The following is a 21,164-nucleotide window of genomic DNA, read 5'->3' as shown; positions in this document are numbered from 1 at the left end:
AAACACCATCTGTCGCTTCTAAACTAATCTTAATAGATATTTTACAAACATAAAAAGCTAATGCCGCCTGAAATGTGTTTTGTACACGTTTGGAAGCACTTATGCTCATTTTGGAGTTTGTGTATCTACGTTTGCGAGGCGTGCTAAGGCCATTATTTTTCCATTGGCTCAGTGCACCCAGTGCTGTATCTCTCCGCCGAAAAGCTAACAATAGTAGTGTGCGATACCACTGATTTTCTTTCCGATCCGATACCGAGTGAAATTCAGGCTGGTGTTGGCAATACCAATCCAATACCAACACTTTGTACAATTATACTTAATGTGTCTGGTCAAATGTAAAAAGGAGTGCAGTTCCAAACGCTCATATAAAAAAAACAAAACGCAGGGAGAAACAAATCGCTTAATTCAGGTATGACTGTAAAATGCAACAAATATTGCAAAAAAAAAAAAATAATAATAATGATAATTGCAAAAAAATGCAATTATTAATCAGTTTTCATCAGGGCTATCATGTCATTTTCAATACATAATAAAAATGCTCTGGATAAACATTATATATTTAAAGACACACATTTGTTTTTGTTCATTAAAAGTATCAGCGTGTCAGCTTTGATGATGCCTTTATCCCTATTTTTAGATTTTCAAAGAGGGGTATTTTTTAAAATTATGAACATACATTTACATTTACTAATTTGTGTACATGTACATGCTGTATCAAGACAGATCCATCGAGAGTTTGAGCAGAAATCAGTTGTGTAGGTATTCATTATACACCATAACACATTATCAAAATGCTATGTCATATGAATGGTTATTAAAGTAATTACTTTGTGGGATGAAAAAATACAAGTAATGTACAAACCCCGTTTCCATATGAGTTGGGAAACTGTGTTGGAGGTCAATTTAAACGGAATACAATGATTTGCAAATCACTTTTTACCCATATTCAATTGAATATGCTACAAAGACAAGATATTTGATGTTCAAACTGGTAAACCTTTTTTTTTTTTTTTTGCAAATAATCATTAACTTTAGAATTTGATGCCAGCAACACGTGACAAAGAAGTTGGGAAAGGTGGAAATAAATACTGATAAAGTTGAGGAATGCTAATCAAACACTTATTTGGAACATCCCACATGTGTGCAGGCTAATTGGGAACAGGTGGGTGCCATGATTCTGTATAAGAACAGCTTCCCAAAAAATTATCAGTCTTTCACAACAAAGGATGGGGCGAGGTACACCCCTTTGTCCACAACTTCGTTAGCAAATAGTCAAACAGTTTAAAAACAACGTTTCTCAAAGTGCAATTTCAAGAAATTTTGGGATTTCAACACCTACGTTCCATAATATCATCAAAAGGTTCAGAGAATCTGGAGAAATCACTCCACATAAGCGGACAGGCTAGAAACTAACATTGAGTGACCTTGACCTTTGATCCCTCAGACGGCATTGTATCAAAAACCGACATCAATCTCTAAAAGATATCACCACATGGGCTCAGGAACACTTCATAAAACCACTGTCACTAAATACAGTTTGTTGTTACATCTGTAAGTGCAAGTTAAAGCTCTACTATTCAAAGCGAAAGCCATTCATCAACAACATCCAGAAACGCCACAGGCTTCTCTGCACCTGAGATCATCTAGGATGGACTAATGCAAAGTGGAAAAGTGTTCTGTGGTCTGACGAGTCAAAATTTCAAATGTTTTTTGGAAACTGTGGATGTCGTGTCCTCTGGAACAAAGAGGAAAAGAACCATCCGGATTGTTCTAGGCACAAAGTTCAAAAGCCAGTATCTGTGATGGTATGGGGGTGTATTAGCACCCAAGGCATGGCTAACCTACACATCTGTGAAGGCACCATTAATGCTAATTAGTACATACAGGTTTTGGAGCAACATATGTTGCCATCCAAGCAACGTTATTATGGATGCTCCTGCTTATTTCAGCAAAACAATGCCAAGCCACGTGTTACAACAGTGTGGCTTCGTCAAAAAATAGTGAGGGTACTTTCCTGGCCCGCCTGCAGTCCAGACCTGTCTCCCATTGAAAATGTGTGGCACATTCTGAAGCTTAAAATACGACAGCGGAGACTCCGGACTGTTGAACGACTGAAACTCTACATAAAACAAGAATGGGAAAGAATTCCACTTTCAAAGCTTCAACAATTAGTTTCCTCAGTTCCCAAACGTTTATTGAGTGTTGTTAAAAGAAAAAGTGATGTAACATGTGAACATGCCCTTTCCCAACTACTTTGGCACGTGTTGCGGCCATGAAATTCTAAGTTAATTATTATTTGCAAAAAAAAATAAAGTTTATAAGTTTGAACATCAAATATCTTGTCTTTGTGGTGCATTCAATTGAATATGGGTTGAAAAGGATTTGCAAATCATTGTATTCCGTTTATATTTACATGTAAATAAATTTCCCAACTCATATGGAAACGGGGTTTGTGAAAAAACACAACTTTTTGATAAAAATATAAAACACAAATCAGTTTGGCTAACGAAAATAAAGTCAAATAAACAATTTTTGTTCTTCTTCGACATCCATGGACTTATTTGCAACAGTTTGGCCATCAAAAATGAACAGCAATGATACCTGTCACATTTAATATGTAACTTTTGTGCCTCACCGACAACTCAGCCTGCGTTCAATTTGAAGAAATGACAAAACATTTTAGCTCGTATTGATGTTATTGGAACACTAACAAAGTTAGCAATTAAATTAAAGTAGGAGTGAGCATTCCAGTCAACAAACTAAGGACATTATAAACATGTTGTGGCAACAGTCCCGACCATCGCCTGCTGCGTGGTAACTCTTAGTTAGTCCCAGCAGCTGACGGAAGCCCGCTCGTTGCACTTTATAAATGAAATCGCAACATCAAATATTTTTCTCCTCCAACAGCATTGCGGTCATAGACGCACACCGAGACTCCACAAGAATAGAAGCGATGGCAATGAAAAACGAAGCGATTGGCTCCGTTTATTCAGAGCAGCTAGCAGCGAAGATATATCCGCAGTCGGCAGTGTTTTAGCTACTTATAAATCACTATTCCTCGCCTCCATGGCAACGAATAAAGTGGTTTCTTACAAGTATCGTCCCTGCAGGACGAGGAATAGCTAAACATGCTTCACTACACACCGTAGGTGGATACAACAGCTCACCAGCGTCACCGCTACAACATAAACAAAAACCATGGGTGGATGTACACTTGACATCCACTGTAATTATAGCAAATACAATAACATATCTAGTTGATACTTCTGTGATTACATCTATATTTTCATCACAAAATCATTTTTCCTTAAAAAAAATCATATTATGTGTGTAAACTCAGTAAATATGTCCCTGGACACATGAGGACTTTGAATATGACCAATGTGTGATCATGTACGCCATTAGACTGTACAACTCCTCTCTGGGGCAGGGGGTACAAGGATGAAACAGTGCAATACGTTTTCATAACATGGTCACTTCTGCCTACTTTCTCTTGTTATATTCTTATTTTACTGTTATATTTGTATTCCCATTGTTGCTTTTTATTTTTTATTGTTATTGTAATATTTCTCTATTTTGTTTCCATTTAAACCCCCATTATTTACTTTTTACTTTTTTTAAATTGATCTCAACTCTGTACACTGCTGCTGGAATTTAAATTTTCCTGAAGGAACTCTCCTGAAGAAATCAATAAAGTACTATCTATCCATCCATGTGACTACTTGGTAGCGGATTGATACTTTGTGATAGTTTGTGGTATTATCCAAAACTAATGTAAAGTATCCAAAAAACAGAAGAATAAGTGATTATTACATTTTAACATTAGTGTAGATAGAACATGCTTACTTACAACTAAAACACAAATCGTCTAGTATGTTCTCTATTTTATGTAATGCCAAAATTGTTCTTCGATTGCAATAAGAAACAAATGTTTAATATACCACAAGATTTTTTTGGGTAAAATAAAGCCAATATTGCCATTTTTTGTGGTCCCCTTTATTTAGAAAAGTATCAGAATACATTTTTGGACCGGTACCAAAATATTGGTATCGGGACAACCCCAATACAGAGTGACTCATTTTAATTGCATGGAATTTTCTTGCTTGCACATGACCCAAAGAAAAATAAGTTCCCACCAATCGTGTTTCATTTAGACAATATCTCAGTCATTTAGGTACTTTACACTGTGTTTTTGTTGATTATACTGTATACATTATCGCAAATAACTAAAGTATCAAAAGTATTGATATTTTGATTTGAGAATCGATACTATAGCATTACGATCTGGTATCGGAAGTATCAATATTTCAGTATCGCTTAGCCCATCACTAGCCAACAAGCGCTGTGTCTTTAATTTAAAGGTCTGCGTCCCTTCGAAGGTTGCAGTTTGTGCGGTGGAAAAAGGACAAATCCTATGAAATTTTCTCAAGCAGCGACTAAGGTGTTGTGAATTACTTGTATTTTTTCGTGTGACTTCTTCCCAGAAGTGAAAACCAGTCAACAAAGCCAAGATGACTGTTGTATACCAGGCAGCGCGTGAGCTATATGAGTACAAAAGAGACTTAAATCTTCCTGCAAAAAGCAGATACAAAAAAAAATCAAACCATACAATGAAATACATCCCTTAACTTGATCAAAAAAAAGATTTGCAGAGTGATATCAAGGCCCGTTCCCAGACATATAGAATTATTGTCCTCCAGACATCATTCCACATGACTAATTTGATAACTTGAAAAAGTTTTGAGGACTACAACTTTTTTGTGTGGCTTGGTCAGGGAAATTGGTATCAAGACTCTCCTGAATAAATATGCATTGTTTTCTCGAGTAAAGTTGCATTTCATGATTTAAATTCACATCGACTGCCGTGTTTTTTGCGGTTGTACACGCCGTTTACGAGTAGCGTGTTTTTCCCCATCTTTATCAGAATATAACAATACATGTCAACATTGTTTGTGCTGAAACCTTCATTAATGATTGGTGCATTTCATAAAAGTTTTTCTTTTAGGTTTTGCTCACATATGCTTTCTTTTATTTAGACTCGCTGGATTGGTGCTTTTCGAAATATTCTTTGCAATCATGTTTAAGAAACACTAAAAATATCAAGATAATACTGAAATTGGAAATAATAAATGTTCTAATCTTTAACGAAGTGATCACTGCAAACTTGTGCGTTCTTCAACTCCTCTTCCTTGGAATGGAGTGTGAGTGGCTTTTCTCGTCGTTTTTGTAAAATCTTGCCTTCGCCCTCCCTTTTTGATGAATGAAATAAGATTAAATACAATAGCCAAAGTTGTTTTATTTTGGGTTTGTGTGTTGCTAAAAAAAGAATAGAGGTCATCTGTTGGCAGCAATTAAATTTGCTTTTTATATAGCTTTCAGCAATAAGAGTTGGCTGGATTTATGCAGGGTCAAATGGGACAGAATGAAATATGTGTTTAACTAATTACTCAAATTTGTCTTTAAATAAATGTCAATGCGTTGTTAATTAATATATTGTTTAATTTTACATATTTGTTGAATGAATTATTTCACACAATTTTATTTCACGATTGAAATTAATATTATTTAATTTTATTTAATCAAAGTCAGTGGGCAGATCCTAATACTAAATTAATTACCCGGTGTTCTGTTGAATTTGGATTCTTCCTCAAAAAAAAAAACTACCACTCGTTTTTTCACGCTGTAATTGTTAACAGTAAATATTAAAATAATTAAATAATTTGGTGTTTTAAAATTTAATAGATTTATGACACATTTTTATATATTGTATTCCAATTTTAAATAATTTATGACAGATTTAGGTAATTATTTAAAGATGTATTTATTTTGTTCCGTTCCATTTGACACTCCATATACTGGTAGTGTACAACATTATGTATTGCAAAATATAGACAATGTGTCAATAAAAAAGAAGGGGACAATTTCAGGTTGTTGCTCATTATGTCCTTCACGTCAAAAGGTTATTTTTGAAGGGTTAATTAGCAGCGTATCTAATAATAAAAAAATAAATAACTGTAATGACAAGTTTTTCGATCAAGTTAATGATTTCAACTCCACTGAGAGAAATGTATTTTGGGCCAAAGTAAAACAAAGAATACAATCTCAAGTTACCGTATTTTTATCTTCAAGTTATTATGCCATGATTTTACCATTCCGGCCCACGTGGGAAAAGATTTTCATCCATGTAGCCACTGAGCTAAAATGAGTTTGACACCCCTGTTCTATAATGTTTAAGTTTTCTTACCTGAAGGGACGACGACTCCGGCGGACAGGCAGCCTTGATCGGCCAGATGGTGGCACGGCACAACCTTTCACAATGATGCTTGCTTGCTGCCTACCTTGCTACCATTTGGACAGTGTTGTACATACTACTCTTACTTCCGCATACAGGCCAACGAGCACTTTTCCTCTCATACTCGCTCGTATCTTTGTTCAGTAGTTTTGTCTATGCTTCTCGGTCTGGTCTACAGCTCCGAATGCTGGGTAATGCAGTTGCTCTATAAGTACCAACACAGTGGTTGTTAATAACCCCTCTGTTCTGTACCGTAAAAGGCAAATTTTGACGCCAACACACATTGCTATTATTTGTGTAGCATTAACACTAAATTGGCCCTAGTGTGTGAATGTGAGTGTGAATGTTGTCTATCTGTGTACGCTGTCTGCTGCTTGAATGCAGCTGAGATAGGCTCCATTCCATCCATCCCTTTCGGGACAAGCAGGTAAAAATGGATGGATGGATGTAGGGCTGGGCGATATGGTCTTTTTTAATAATCTCGATATTTGTAGGCCATATCGCGATACACGATATATATCTCGATATTTTGCCTTAGCCTTGGATGAACACTTGATGTATATAATCTAGGGATGTAACGGTACGTGTATTTGTATTGAACCGTTTCAGTACGGGGTTTTCGGTTCGGTTCGCAGGTGAACCGAACGACATGGACATATTAAGTAGCGCACCGCACGTTGTGTAAACAATGCACACTGATGCACCATGAATTAATTAATGTGGCCCCTGACTTAAACAAGTTGAAAAACCTATTGGGGTGTTACCATTTAGTGGTCAATTGTACGGAATATGTACTGTACTGTGCAATCTACTAATAAAAGTTTCAATCAATCAAAAAAACAACAACACACGGCATGCTAGCAACAACTGGGCTATGGTAGACTGAACACACCTCCTCTTTTCACGGGATATGTCCTCTTTGCGGTGCTGTCCAGGTGGAGTTTCTTAAATGCCTCGAATGTCCGGCATTTTAAGCTATGGTTGTGTGTTTTTTCCATGTACGTTCAGGGTTAAGAAGGGGTTAAAAAAAAAAAAAAGTGGTGCACACAGCGTTAACATTCGTGAGGGCGGGGCAGAGACAGAGAGAGCGAGAGAGTTGTGATAAACCCGCATGCATCGCCATCTGGTTTTTATCCTTTGATTAATCAGATTTTATTTTTTATTATCTATAGCAGGGGTTTCAAAAGTGTGCCCCGGAGGCCATTTGCGGCACACAGCTAATGTTTTAAAGGCCCAAGGCACATTCTAAAAATACTATTAAAATAAACAAAAACATAAACAAAAGTGAAATAAAAAATCTTAAAGGCTAAATGTAATTTAGAAAAACTTGCAATGTTTACTAATAAAACAAAGCTTTTTTTTTTTTTTCTTTCAAACTGTCATTGTTTAAAACATTCACAATGTTATTACGAATTATTGACCTTCCAAGTTTCCGATTACTTCACATCAAATATTCCACAAAAAAAAATATTTTTGCTGGAAGATTTCGTAAATGTGTTAAATAAGTAATCAAAAAATGTATATTTTGTTTTTTTCTTACTGTACCGAAAATGAACCGAACCGTGACCTCTGAACCGAGGTACGTACCGAACCGAAATTTTGGTGTACCGTTACACCCCTAATATAATCACAGCAGAATGATGATTCTATGTGTCTACATTAAAACATTCTTGTTCTTACTGCATTAATATATGCTCATTTTAAACTTTCATTCAGAGAATGAAATCACAACTAAGGCAATTGACCAAAACTGTATTTATTAAAGTTATTAAGCAGTGGCACAAACATTTATGTCATTTACAAAAAAGAAAGTGCAAGATTGTCAGAGACATTTCAAAACAATAAATAAATAAAGTACTATCTATCTAATCTAATGTCACCAAGATGACATTAGATTAGATAGATAGTACTTTATTTATTCCGTCAGGAGAGTTCCTTCAGGAAAATTACAATTTTCAGCACAATCCCATTCAAGATCAGACAAACATTACAGGGAGACAGAACAGGATCGCTGACGGGTCTGCCGGCTTCCAGCGCCCCTTACAAAAAAGATGACATACAGGTAAACAGGGGGGGGGGAATAGAAGATTAAAATAAAATAAAAAAATAAAAAATCGGTCTTAGCCTAGGCCCTGGAGTGGGGGTGCAGACTGAGGCCAAGGGAAAAGAACAACTCATAGCCATAGTACACATCCCTCTTACATGTGTGTAAGAGGGAAACATCAAAGAACACAAAGGACATTAAAGACATTAAAGCAGCAGATACAACCAGACACTTCTACATACAGCTATGAATAAAAAGTAAAAGAAACATATCGACTGTGGTGGCCTCTGCGGTGTTCCACGCCATCGTCTGCTGGGGAGGATGGTGCATGGCCAGAGACAGAAGCAGATCCAACAAAGCAACCAAGACAGCCAACTCCACTTTCGGCCTGTGTCCAGTCTGCATGGATGAGCGAGGATACGTCCAAGGTGACTGAGGTGTCTGACACCTGCTCACCCAGTCAAGACACCGCGAAGCCTCTCCGTCCCAGCGCTCAGTGCTAGCTCCGCAGCCCTGTCCCCTCATCCGCATCTCCTCCAGTCCCTCCAAACAGACTCTGGTGTAGCAGACACCCAGCAGCTGGTCTCCATGGCCAAAAGGCTCCCGGGAGGCAGATCCAGAGGTCCACAAAAAAAGCACCACAGAAGTCACGAAAGTGCCACCCCTTGTCACACAGTCCCAAAGGGTCCTGGACCAAAATGCAAAAAAATATAATAACACATGAAAACAAGAGGGAAACACAAAAGGATGACACGAGCACAGAGCTCCTGCCTACAGCAACCACTACAGCAGCGCCATCTTGGGAAAAAAAAAAACATCAAAACAAACACTAAATTAAAGTGCACTTTTTGTACAGAACACCACTACAATAGTTTAAAAACAAATAAAGTGCACTTTTGTGCATGTTGTCACACAGGATATTTCAATAACTGTCAAATAAAAATGAGCTGCATAATAGGAAATCAAATAGTGTTCGTCCTTTGCTATATGATAGGTTACTACAGACGTTATTAAATTCTGTTGTTGACTAGTTTTTTCATACGGTGTTGATCTGGAAATGTTAAACTCTGCATATTGATGGTGTGGGCGTGTGGCACCGAATGGAGATGTTGACATTACCATGAATTGATTTACGCGGACCCTGATTTAAACAAGTTGAAAAACTTATTCGGGTGTTACCAATTAATGGTCAATTGTACGGAATATGTACTGTACTGTGCAATTTACTAATTAAAGTTTCAATCAATCAAAAATCAGAAATGCGGAGTAATCACTCTTCATTCTCAGGCAGGTGACTTTTCAAATGATGCTACATACAGTGGGGCAAAAAAGTATTTAGTCAGCCACCGATTGTGCAAGTTCTCCCACTTAAAATGATGACAGAGGTCTGCAATTTTCATCATAGGTACACTTCAACTGTGAAAGACAGAATGTGAATAAAAAATCCAGGAATTCACATTGTAGGAATTTAAAATAATTTATTTGTAAATTATGGTGGAAAATAAGTATTTGGTCAACCATTCAAATCTCTCACTGATGGAAGGAGGTTTTGCCTCAAAATCTCACGATACATGGCCCCTTTCATTCTTTCCTTAACACGGATCAATCGTCCTGTCCCCTTAGCATAAAAACAGCCCCAAAGCATGATGTTTCCACCCCCATGCTTCACAGTAGTTATGGTGTTCTTGGGATGCAACTCAGTATTCTTTTTCCAAACACGACGAGTGAAGTTTATACAAAAATGGATACATGGATGATACAGCAGAAGATTGGGAGAATGTCATGTGGTCAGATGAAACCAAAATAGAACTTTTTGGTATAAACTCAACTCGTCGTGTTTGGAGGAAGAATACTGAGTTGCATCCCAAGAACACCATATCTACTCTGAAGCATGGGGGTGGAAACATAATGCTTTGGGGCTGTTTTTCTGCTAAGGAGAAAGGACGATTCATCCGTGTTAAGGAAAGAATGAAGGGGGCCGTGTATCTTGAGATTTTGAGCCAAAACCTTCTTCCATCAGTGAGATTTTTGAATGGTTGACCAAATAGTTATTTTCCACCATAAATTACAAATAAATTCTTTAAAATTCCCACAATGTAAATTCCTGGATTTTTTTTCACATTCTGTCTCTCACTGTTGAAGTGTACCTAGGATGAAATTACAGACCTCTGTCATCATTTTAAGTGGGAGAACTTGCACAATCGGTGGCTGACTAAATTCTCTTTTGCCCCACTGTATTAGCAGTAATGCTACTTTTTGTATCAACGCTTTTGGCCCACACACGACAAATTACAGTTGTCTGTTCGACATATTCCCACTTGAAGCCAAACCACCGCCAGACGATGGACCCCCTGCTGGTTTTCTTGGGAATTAATTCCTTTATTTGCACCTTCTTTCTCTCGTATTACCACTCGCACAGCTCCGCCTGAGGGATCAAAGTTCCATATTATCATCGATTACATGCAGCTAACGTTACCCATGCTGCTACCTCTCTGCTCTGCGAGGGCGTATGACGTTGTATGTGACGTATGTAAGAAGGTGCGCTTGCTGTCTGTGAGAAGGAGAGACAGGAAACAGCGAGAAGAGCATGCAGTGTAATGCCAGCAGCTAAAAGCAACTGCATGAGAATGTATATTCGAATATCACGATATAGTAATTTTCTATATTGCACAGAGACAAACCCGCGATATATCGTGTATATTGATTTATTTCCCAGCTCTAAAAGAATGTGTAGCATTGTTGTTGTTTGTGATGTTATGTGCTGTTACTTCTTATTACGGTTATTGTTACCATGAATTGATTAACGTGGACCCTGACTTAAACAAGTTGAAAAACTTATTCGGGTGTTACCATTTAGTGGTCAATTGTACGGAATATGTACTGTACTGTGCAATCTACTAAGAAAAGTATCAATCAATCAATGAAAACCGAAATTATCTTGCATATCATTGTTAGCGTGGTATTTTTAAATGTGCTCAAAATTTTAAAAAAGTATTCATACTGAAATGTTTTAACCAACTTTTATTTAAAATAACACAACACATTCAAAATAATTTTCTTTGTAAAAGAAACATTATTGTTGTTAAAAACACTGTTTCATGTACCTCAAGTAGAAATTGAATGTGCATATGAAATCAACAAAAGCATCATAAACAAAGTAATATGGCAGAAAATAATATAAATAACTAAAATACATATGAACAATGTGCAAGATAGCACTTTATGGACATAAGAGATTCAAAAATAAAAAACATTGTAAGAATTTTGAAAGATGAAACCGGATGGTAATAAAACATAACTGCACTTTTTGTCCATACAGATAAACATAGTGTTGATGTATGATATCATGTCTTATACATAAGGCTGCATGATTATGGCCAAAATAATCATTAAGACTATATTTATCAGTATTGAACTCATGACTACCGAGTTGTGTTGAGGTGCGGTTTGAACGCAATACCATCATGTAATTTGTAATGTCTAATAAAAAGGCTATAGATAAACATTATCCCGTTATTCATATGTCTAAAGACAAGTATTTGTTTTTGTTTTTGTTTATTAATAATATCGTGTCAGCGTTTTGTCATTACATCATGGCTTTATCTCTAGTTTTACATTTTGATAGAGGGAGGTATTTTTTTCAAAGTTATTTAGTCCATGTAGATGCTGTATTAAGACAGACCTATTAAGACTTCGAGCAGAAATTTGTTGCATAGGAATTAACTATACAGAATAAAACATTAACAAAAGGCACATGAATTGTTTTTAAAGTAATACCTTTGTGACATGAACAAAAACACAAGTAATGTAAAAAAACAACACATGGTTACTTTTTGAAATCAATATAAAACTCAAGGCGTTTCGCTATAAAAATGAAGTCTAATAAACAAGCTTTGATCTTCTCTAACAACACCTCGTGGTTCAGTGCAACAGTTGGCCCAACAAAAATAAAGAGTGATACCTTGGATACTAGGGGTGTGGGAAAAAATCGATTCGAATACGAATCGCGATTCTCACGTTGTGCGATTCAGAATCGAATCTCTTTTTTTTTTTAAATCGACATTTTTTTTTGTAACTTTTTTTTTTTATCAATCCAACAAAACAAAACACAGCAATGCCATAACAATGTAATCCAATTCCAAAACCAAACCTGACCTCGCAACACTCAGAACTGCAATAAACAGAGCAATTGAAAGGAGACACAAACACGACACAGAGCAAACCAAAAGTAGTGAAACAAAAATGAATATTATCAACAACAGTATCAATATTAGTTATAATTTCAGCATAGCAGTGATTAAAAATCCCGCATTGACATTATCAATAGACATTTATAAAATAACATAAAAGAATAATAGTGTCACAGTGGCTTACACTTGCATCGCGGCTCATAAGCTTGACAACACACTGTGTCCAATGTTTTCACAAAGATAAAATAAGTCGTATTTTTGCTTCATTTAATATTTAAAACAAATTTACATTATTGCAATCTGTTGATAAAACATTGTCCTTTACAATTGTAAAAGCTTTTTTTATTTAAATCTACTACTCTGCTAGCATGTCAGCAGACTGGGGTAGATCCTGCTGAAATCCTAAGTATTGAATGAATACAGAATAGTTTTGAATCGGAAAAATATCGTTTTTGAATCGAGAATCGCGTTGAATCGAAAAAATCGATATATAATCGAATCACGACCCCAAGAATCGATATTGAATCGAATCATGGGACACCCAAAGATTCGCAACCCTATTGGATACCATCAAACACACAATCTTCACAGCTCTATCGACTGATTCATGTTTCCTCACGGCATTAACTCTCAGTCACAGTTGATGGACTCTGTATTGAGAAAAATAAAAGTAACATCAAATAGTTTTCTCCTTCGCTGTATACTACTTTTAGTTTAGGACAGATGCATCTGTCTCCAATATTGTCCACACCTGTTTCCAACTAAAAACAGCAGTGCGCTCTTGAACACGGCGAGACTCCACGGAAATGAAATGAGGGAAAATGAAGTAAACCAACTTGGCTCTGTATACTCCGAGTCGAAATCTCTAAAGCCTTGTCTGTGTAGTGGTGTTCCGCCATGATTTTCAAGCCAAACAACGCTACTGCGCATGCGCCAGGGCTGCTGTGACTTCGTTTTCAGGGTTGCCTACAATGCTTTAAATAAATGACGGATATAAGGTCATTAAAAATTGTAACTATATTACTAACCGTCGGGAATTTTACTGTTTATCATTACACCGTTTACCATTACATCCCTCATACATACATTTAAAACAAATCTATTATTACAAATCCGTATTAACATATATATGTTTTAATAGTTTTGCCATATTTTAATGTTGCTGCTCATTGAACAATACTTTTTTGAGATTTCTTCAAGTGTTTCCAGTTTTTAATCACTTTTTTAATATTAAAAACAACCAGCAACAATTATATCTTCTACTGGTGTTTTTTTAAACTGTACTTGTGATAAGACACTCTTTAACTTCTGTCTTTCGATGTCGCTGACAAAAGAGGTGAGCTGTAGCGAGCATGGCGTGTTTTTTAAAAATGTACTAGTGATAAGACACTCTTAACTTCTGACCTTCGATGTCGCTGACAAAAGAGGCGAGCTGCATCGAGCATGGCGTCACAGTTGCTTGGCTCTGTTGCTCCAGTTGGACTTTCTCTTCTTAAAAGCTGCCACTGTCCTCTTAATATTTGCAAATGTTGTAGATGGCTGTCTGTGGGCAATACGGCGTGGCGCAGTGGTATAGTGGCCGTGAGCAACCCGTGGGTCCCTGGTTCAATCCCCACGTAGTACCAACCTCGTCACTTCCGTTGTGTCCTGAGCAAGACACTTCACCCTTGGTGCTGGTTAGCGCCTTGCATGGCAGCTCCCTCCATCAGTGTGTGAATGTGTGTATGAATGGGTAAATGTGGAAGTAGTGTTAAAGCGCTTTGAGTACCTTGAAGTAGGGCTGGGCGATATATCGTAAATATACGATACATCGCAGGTTTGTCTCTATGCGATATAGAAAATGACTATATTGTAATATTCGATTATTTGTTCTCACACCGTTGTCTGATGCTGCGTGCATTACATTACTGCCGTTTCTCAATCCTTCTCGTCTGTCCTTCTCACAGAGACGTAAAATAAGCCCGCCTTCTTACATACGTCACATACTGTCGCGCATGTAGCTCTCGCTACAACATTTGTAGCTCTCGCTGAGGCAGGTCGAGTTGCTTTTAGCTTTTAGCTGCGGGCATCACACAACAGGCGTTTCTCAGTCCTCCTCGTCTGTCATTCTGACAGATACGGAAAACAGGCCCGGCTTCTTACATACGTCACATACTCTCACGGGTCTAGCGCCATAGCTCTCGCCTATCAGAGAGAGAGAGATGGTGCGAAATTTAGCACAAATGTAGGAAGAACAATAAATGCCCAACATAAAGAGCAGGGGGTCCATCATCTGGCGGTGGTTTGGCTCCAAGTGGGAAGATATTCAGCAGACAACAGCAATATGCTGTTCAATGTATATACTATGATGATTACCTGTGTGATGACTATTATGCTGATAGTATATATTTGTACCATGAATTGATTAACGTGGACCCCGACCTACACAAGTTTAAAAACTTATTCGGGTGTTACCATTTAGTGGTCTATTGTACGGAATATGTACTGTACTGTGCAATCTACTAATAAAAATATCAATCAATCAATGCAAAGTATGCAGCAGAAGTGTTACTACAAAAAGGTAGCAACACTATCAATTTGTTATTTCATTTAAAAAGTAACCCGTGAGAGAATGAAGAGTATTTAATGAATACAGTTTTAGTCAATTGACTTTGTTGTGATTTCCCTCTCTGCATGAAAGTTTAAAAGTAGCATATATTAATGCTGTATGAAGAAAAATGTTTTAATGTAGACACATAGAATCATCATACTGCAGTGATTATATGCATCAAGTGTTCATTCAAGGCCAAGGCAAAATATCGTAATATATATCGTATATCGAAATATGGTATAAAAATATCGCAATATTAATAAAGGCCAAAAACCCCCAGCCCTACCTTGGAGGTAGAAAAGCGCCATACAAGTACAACCCATTTATCATTTATTTATTTATTTTTTAATATTACCTGTTTAGGGCACGTCCTACCGGTAGGAGGCCACGCGGAAGACCCAGGACTCGTTGGGAAGACTGTGTCTCCCGGCTGGCCTGGGAACGCCTCGGGATCCCCCGGGAAGAGCTAGACGTAGTGGCTGGGGAGAGGGAAGTCTGAGCTTCCCTGCTTAGGCTGCTGCCCCCGCGACCCGACCTCTGATAAGCGGAGGATGATGAATGGATGGATGGATGGATGGATGGATGCAGACATACTGAGAATGCTACTGGCAGTCACAATGGCGGCAGCACAATTTTCGGTGATCAAACTTTTTTTTTTCAGTGGTCAACATTTTGGTACATCACTTGCCAATAATGTGCAAATAATAAGCTTTATATCAATCCATACTGTAACAACCAGCTAATGTTAATGTCTGTGTGTGTATATATATATATATATATATATATATATATATATATATATATATATATATATATATATATACAAATAATAAGCTTTATATCAATCCATACTGTAACAACCAGCTAATGTTAATGTGTGTGTATATATATCCGCCCGATTGTTGCTGAGATAGGCACCAGCGCCCCCCGTGACCCCAAAGGGAATAAGCGGTAAGAAATGGATGGATATATATATACAGTATATATACAGTATATAATATATATATATATATATATATATATATATATATATATATATATATATATATATATATATATATATATACATACAAATTTCTGTATATACACATATATATATACACACACATATATGTAAATATATATATATGTATATATATATACAAACATATATACATTTAAATATATATACACACATATATATATATATATGTGTGTATATATACGTATATACAGAAATATGTATGTATATATATATATATATATAGATGTGTATATATATACGTATAATCAGAAATGTGTATGTATATATAGATGTGTGTGTGTGTGTGTATATATATATATATATATATATATATATATATATATATATACACCCACATATATAAATACGATTATACGCACAATACACAAATAGGTATTATATACAGTAGGTTAGGGATGTCTCGGTATGAAAATTTCCTATCACGGTTATTGTGACCAAAATTATCACGGTTATCATCTTTATCAAGGTAATTTTAAATGTGCTAAAATATTTTCAAAAACTACTTAAACTGAAATCCTTTAACCAACTCTTCTTTAACTTACACATCTGTGAAGGCATCATTAATGCTGAATGGTCCATACAGGTTTTGGAGCAACATATTTTGTCATCCAAGCAACGTTATTTTAGCAAAACAATGCCAAGCCACGTGTTACAACAGCATGGCTTCGTAGTAAAAGAGTGCGGGTACTTTCCTAGCCCGCCTGCCGTCCAGACATGTTTCCCATCGAAAATGTGTGGCGCATTATGAAGCATAAAATACGACAACAAGATCCCGGACTGTTGAACAACTTAAGCTGTACATCAAGCAAGAACGGTAAAGAATTCCACTTTCAAAGCTTCAACAATTAGTTTCCTCAGTTCCCAAATGTTTATTGAGTGTTGTTAAAAGAAAATGTTTTGTAACACAGTGGTGAACATGTCCTTTCCCAACTACTTTGGCACGCTAAGTTAATTATTATTTGCAAAAAAAAAATAAAGTTTATGAGTTTGAAAATCAAATATCTTGTCTTAGTAGTGCATTCAATTGAATATGGGTTGAATAGGATTTGCAAATCATTGTATTCTATTTATATTTACATCTAACACAAATTCCCAACTCATCTGGAAACGGGGTTTGTAGAATCGATTGAAATGGCGTGAAACGAAGTGATCGGCTCTGTTTACTCGCAAGGAACATTTTCCAAGCAAGGTTTGTGTAGTCGCCACTACGTTACTTGAACCGACCGGCTCTAGTGTGCATGCGCAGGCACTGCAGCGCTTCAGTTTAACAGGAAGCAAGCAGTGTGGCCTAAAATGTTTTAATAAATTATGGTTTTTTGGTTATTAAAAATGTAAACAATATTACTAATCGTCTGAAATTGTCTGGCCACTTGTGCTGTTTCCTTTGAGTGGTTGCTATTGACAGGTTTGACGATGCATTGAAAAATGTACAGTTAATACATGTGATATGTATCGGCTGTATTTGTATCGCGCTTATTGATGATCGGAATTGGCAGCATAAAACCCTGATTGGAACACACCTAGTTAATTCATCTTGTGCTCCAGAGCAGGATGTCGGCCAGAGGGGGAAAAAAGAGGGCCACCAAGCTGTCTCGCTCTGCCCGGGCGGGGGTCATCTTCCCTGTGGGCAGAATGATGAGGTATCTGCGCACAGGCACACACAAGTATCGCATTGGCATGGGGGCACCCGTCTACATGGCAGCAGTCATCGAATACTTGGCAGGTACTGCAATAGCGCTGTGTGACTATTTACAGGATGTGTTCCTCAAAGCTTTTATTTGAATGTCATTTAGGGCTGGGCCATATGGCAAAAAATTATTACAATTAATTTTTTCATATCGTCAGATCTCGATGAATATCACTATTTTTTTTGTTAAAGGCAGACTATCCCGTGCAGGATTATACCGAGTACCACTGCATCCTTACTGTTTACTAATGCAGTATCTTGTACAGACATTTCTACCATGTTTGATCGAGGTAATATTTGCTAACAGTTGAAAACTGCCATTTTGTTTGTATCTATTATTGTGCTTACTAGAGGTGCAACGATACAGTGAACCTACGCTACGGTCCATAGCTCGGTTTTAGGGCCACTGTTTTGCTTCTTCTTCAGTACGTTTTTTTGTGGGTAAAGAATATAATTGGTTTTCTTCTCGAAGTTCTTTTGTTGTTTTGCTTGTCATCACATACTTCATTCTGCAGTTAATGTATCAGTGGTGTACTAAATACTATAAGACTTTTATTTAAGGTTAACACTTTCTAAATAACCCTTTCATATGGTAAGTTATTATTTGTCTTCTTGGATTTTTTTTTTTTTTTTGGGATAAATCAGTGCTTCTCACTAGTGGTTTGGCAAACAACCAGTGGTGACCTAGATTGTAAAGGTTTTTAAAAATCAAATCCTGTAACTTATATTTAATAAAAATACATTAAAGTGCAGTTTGAATTTGAGTTACTGTAAAATAATGTGTACCACATTGAAGTGGGAATCTTTGGGCACTTGGATTCGATTACGATTCAGGAGCTACGATTAGATTAAAAATCGATTAATAATGCATCTTTGTATTATGTATGTTGATGCAGTTTTACATTTATTTTCCTTTCACTAAATAAGCGTCTATCACTTGCCACTTTTAAAAACTGTGCATTTCTAATACGACATTTTTAAGTAAAACATTTTATATTAATTCCCCTCACATATATTAAATTTATGGAAATGTGTGCAAATCCGGAACATAAGTGCCCTAAAATAATGGAGCTGGTCAGATCTCTCGATGAGGTGGCTCACTGCAGTCAGCCAAATGTTTAGAACTGTCTGAATTACTTTATTTACAATATAAAAAAACGATTATTGACGTTTACTAACCGATTTTGTAATCGTTCATGTCCGAATTGCTATGCATCTAAAAATTATGTATTTCCCCCTCTAGTACCAACACATAAAACACATCTAATGTTTATTTTTGGACAAAATGTGTTTCATTCACAAACTCAAAATTATTTAAACAAAAAGTGTCTGAAGAGTTTCTGTAGTACATGTAACTATATGAAGAGTTGAATCAGAGCGCAAACAAACAAAATGGTAAATGGGTTATACTTGTATAGCGCTTTTCTACCTTCAAGATACTCTAAGCGCTTTGGCACTATTTCCAAATTCACCCATTCATACATACATTCACACACTGATGGTGGGAATTGCCATGCAAGGCCCTAACCACGATTCATCGGGAGTAAGGGTGAAGTCAATGACACAACAGACTTGACTAGGATGGCGGAAGGAACCCTCTGGTTGCTGGCATGGCCACTCTACCAACCGAGGCACGCCGTCTCCTAAAACTCTGATTCAGAAATATGAAATATAAAAATTTATTTTTCGGATTAATTTAATGGGTGTGTTTATTCTCCCAATCGGGACCAATACAGTAGTACATTCACAAAGACATTCTGTGCCTGCCTTCGAGTCCGCATCCAGGGTAGGATTACTGGTGAGATGCATTGAGACTAAAGTGTGTCGCTACAAAATTGCTGCTCCTTCTCAACATTGTGTTTTAACTTCTATGCTAGTGTTAGACACAATTCTTTGTTTTATTCTTCTGGTCTGCTCTTCCAGCTGTGTAAAAGGAAAGAGGCATAATACTGACTAGACATTCATTTTGGTGGGGCAAGACTGACTTTTGAGACAGTGGACAGGGACGGTCACGCACACACATGTACACAAACACATTCATATGAACACATGCAATCTAGTATGTGTGTCACAATCATTGGTACTTTAACTTTGACTTTAACATGCAACCGTACACACATTCACAGACACACACAGGATCATGGTCAAAAAAGGTGGATTGTTCCGTGCAGGATTATACTGAGCATTTTGGCTTCCCTACTGTTTACTACTAACTTCTGACAGACATTCCCTCCATGTTTGATCGAGGTAATATATTCTAACAGCTGATCACCGTGATGAAACTCAAATTCATCTTGATCATGATCATATAAGGAAATTGCCCAGCCCTAATATTTATATATTGTATCTCCCACATTTCATAATGTCAGTGGCGGGCTGTGCATTTCCCACCTAGGCCTCCAGTGATGTCCGACTTCAATGATTAGCTCTCAAAATACCATAATTGATGTCACCACATGACCATTGCTGGAGAAATACCATACAGAAACACATTTACACACTACTGCGCATTGTACACAACGGGATATTTTCTGGTGCATTTAAAAATCAATAAACCTGCATCAGCAATTAAAACATATCTTATGTAGTACTGTCAAAATTAAAATTGCAAAAAATATTTTAAAGGTGAAAAAATTAAGAAATAAAATATCTGAACTCACATTTCATCGACAGCTGAGCTAGCTTCTGGGGTTGGCCGAGATGTTCTCACAAGATGTAGTTTCTCTTTAAATATCCTTCTTGAAAACGGCCTTGCAAATATACGTGTTGTCTTGTCTAATCATAAAAGATGCAGACGAGGCGTGTTTGCTGACTTCTTAAAGTTTACTTTACACCGGCATGTCTTCATTCAACAACCTAAACGGGGCTACTGCGCATGCTCTCCATTACGGGGGCATGCGGGGGGGGTAATGGAGTTCTTACGTTACCTGGCTCATACATCACTATATATCTGCCTTAGGCCATCTAGAAGGCCTTACTGACAACAACGCATGATCTGATTGGCTATTGCAACTGTCTATCACTGCATGTCCCATTCGCTTACATCGCACGGACGCCCGCATTGCTGAATCTGAAGGCGTCTGGCAGATTTGGTACAGCATGGCAACATAAGCTAGCTGAATTCTGATTGGATAAAAACTTTTTAAACTAAAAACAACAGTGCTGGAAGGAGCATAATATGACATGATGAGAATAAGAATACTTTTAGATATTTAGGGAAAGTAAATAAAAAAAGTCCTTTTATGTTTAATTATGATGATGATTTCTGGTTATGTTAGGCCAGCAGAGAAGGCCTTGCTGGCCCTGACGTCACACCACAGCATAATGTGTGTTCAGG

General features: G+C 36.9%; 1 protein-coding gene across 4 annotated transcripts in view; it reads left to right on the top strand.

Annotated features, from left to right (window-relative positions):
* The window catches only part of LOC133559351 (core histone macro-H2A.2), a 60,957-nt gene that overhangs the window by 428 nt on the left and 39,365 nt on the right, over positions 1–21,164 (top strand). For 2 of the 4 annotated variants that reach the window (XM_061911050.1, XM_061911053.1), the window contains exons 2-3: positions 15,480–15,754; positions 17,686–17,863. In XM_061911050.1, coding sequence (XP_061767034.1) covers positions 15,668–15,754; positions 17,686–17,863 — 265 coding nt within the window. In that variant the 5' untranslated portion in view covers positions 15,480–15,667. The remainder of the gene's footprint in view (positions 1–15,479; positions 15,755–17,685; positions 17,864–21,164) is intronic. The other 2 variants (XM_061911052.1, XM_061911051.1) reach the window with 2 other exon arrangements.

The sequence above is a fragment of the Nerophis ophidion genome, linkage group LG09, assembly GCF_033978795.1.
Source record: "Nerophis ophidion isolate RoL-2023_Sa linkage group LG09, RoL_Noph_v1.0, whole genome shotgun sequence".
Lineage (NCBI taxonomy): Eukaryota > Metazoa > Chordata > Actinopteri > Syngnathiformes > Syngnathidae > Nerophis > Nerophis ophidion.
This window is presented reverse-complemented; position numbering and strand designations above follow the sequence as displayed.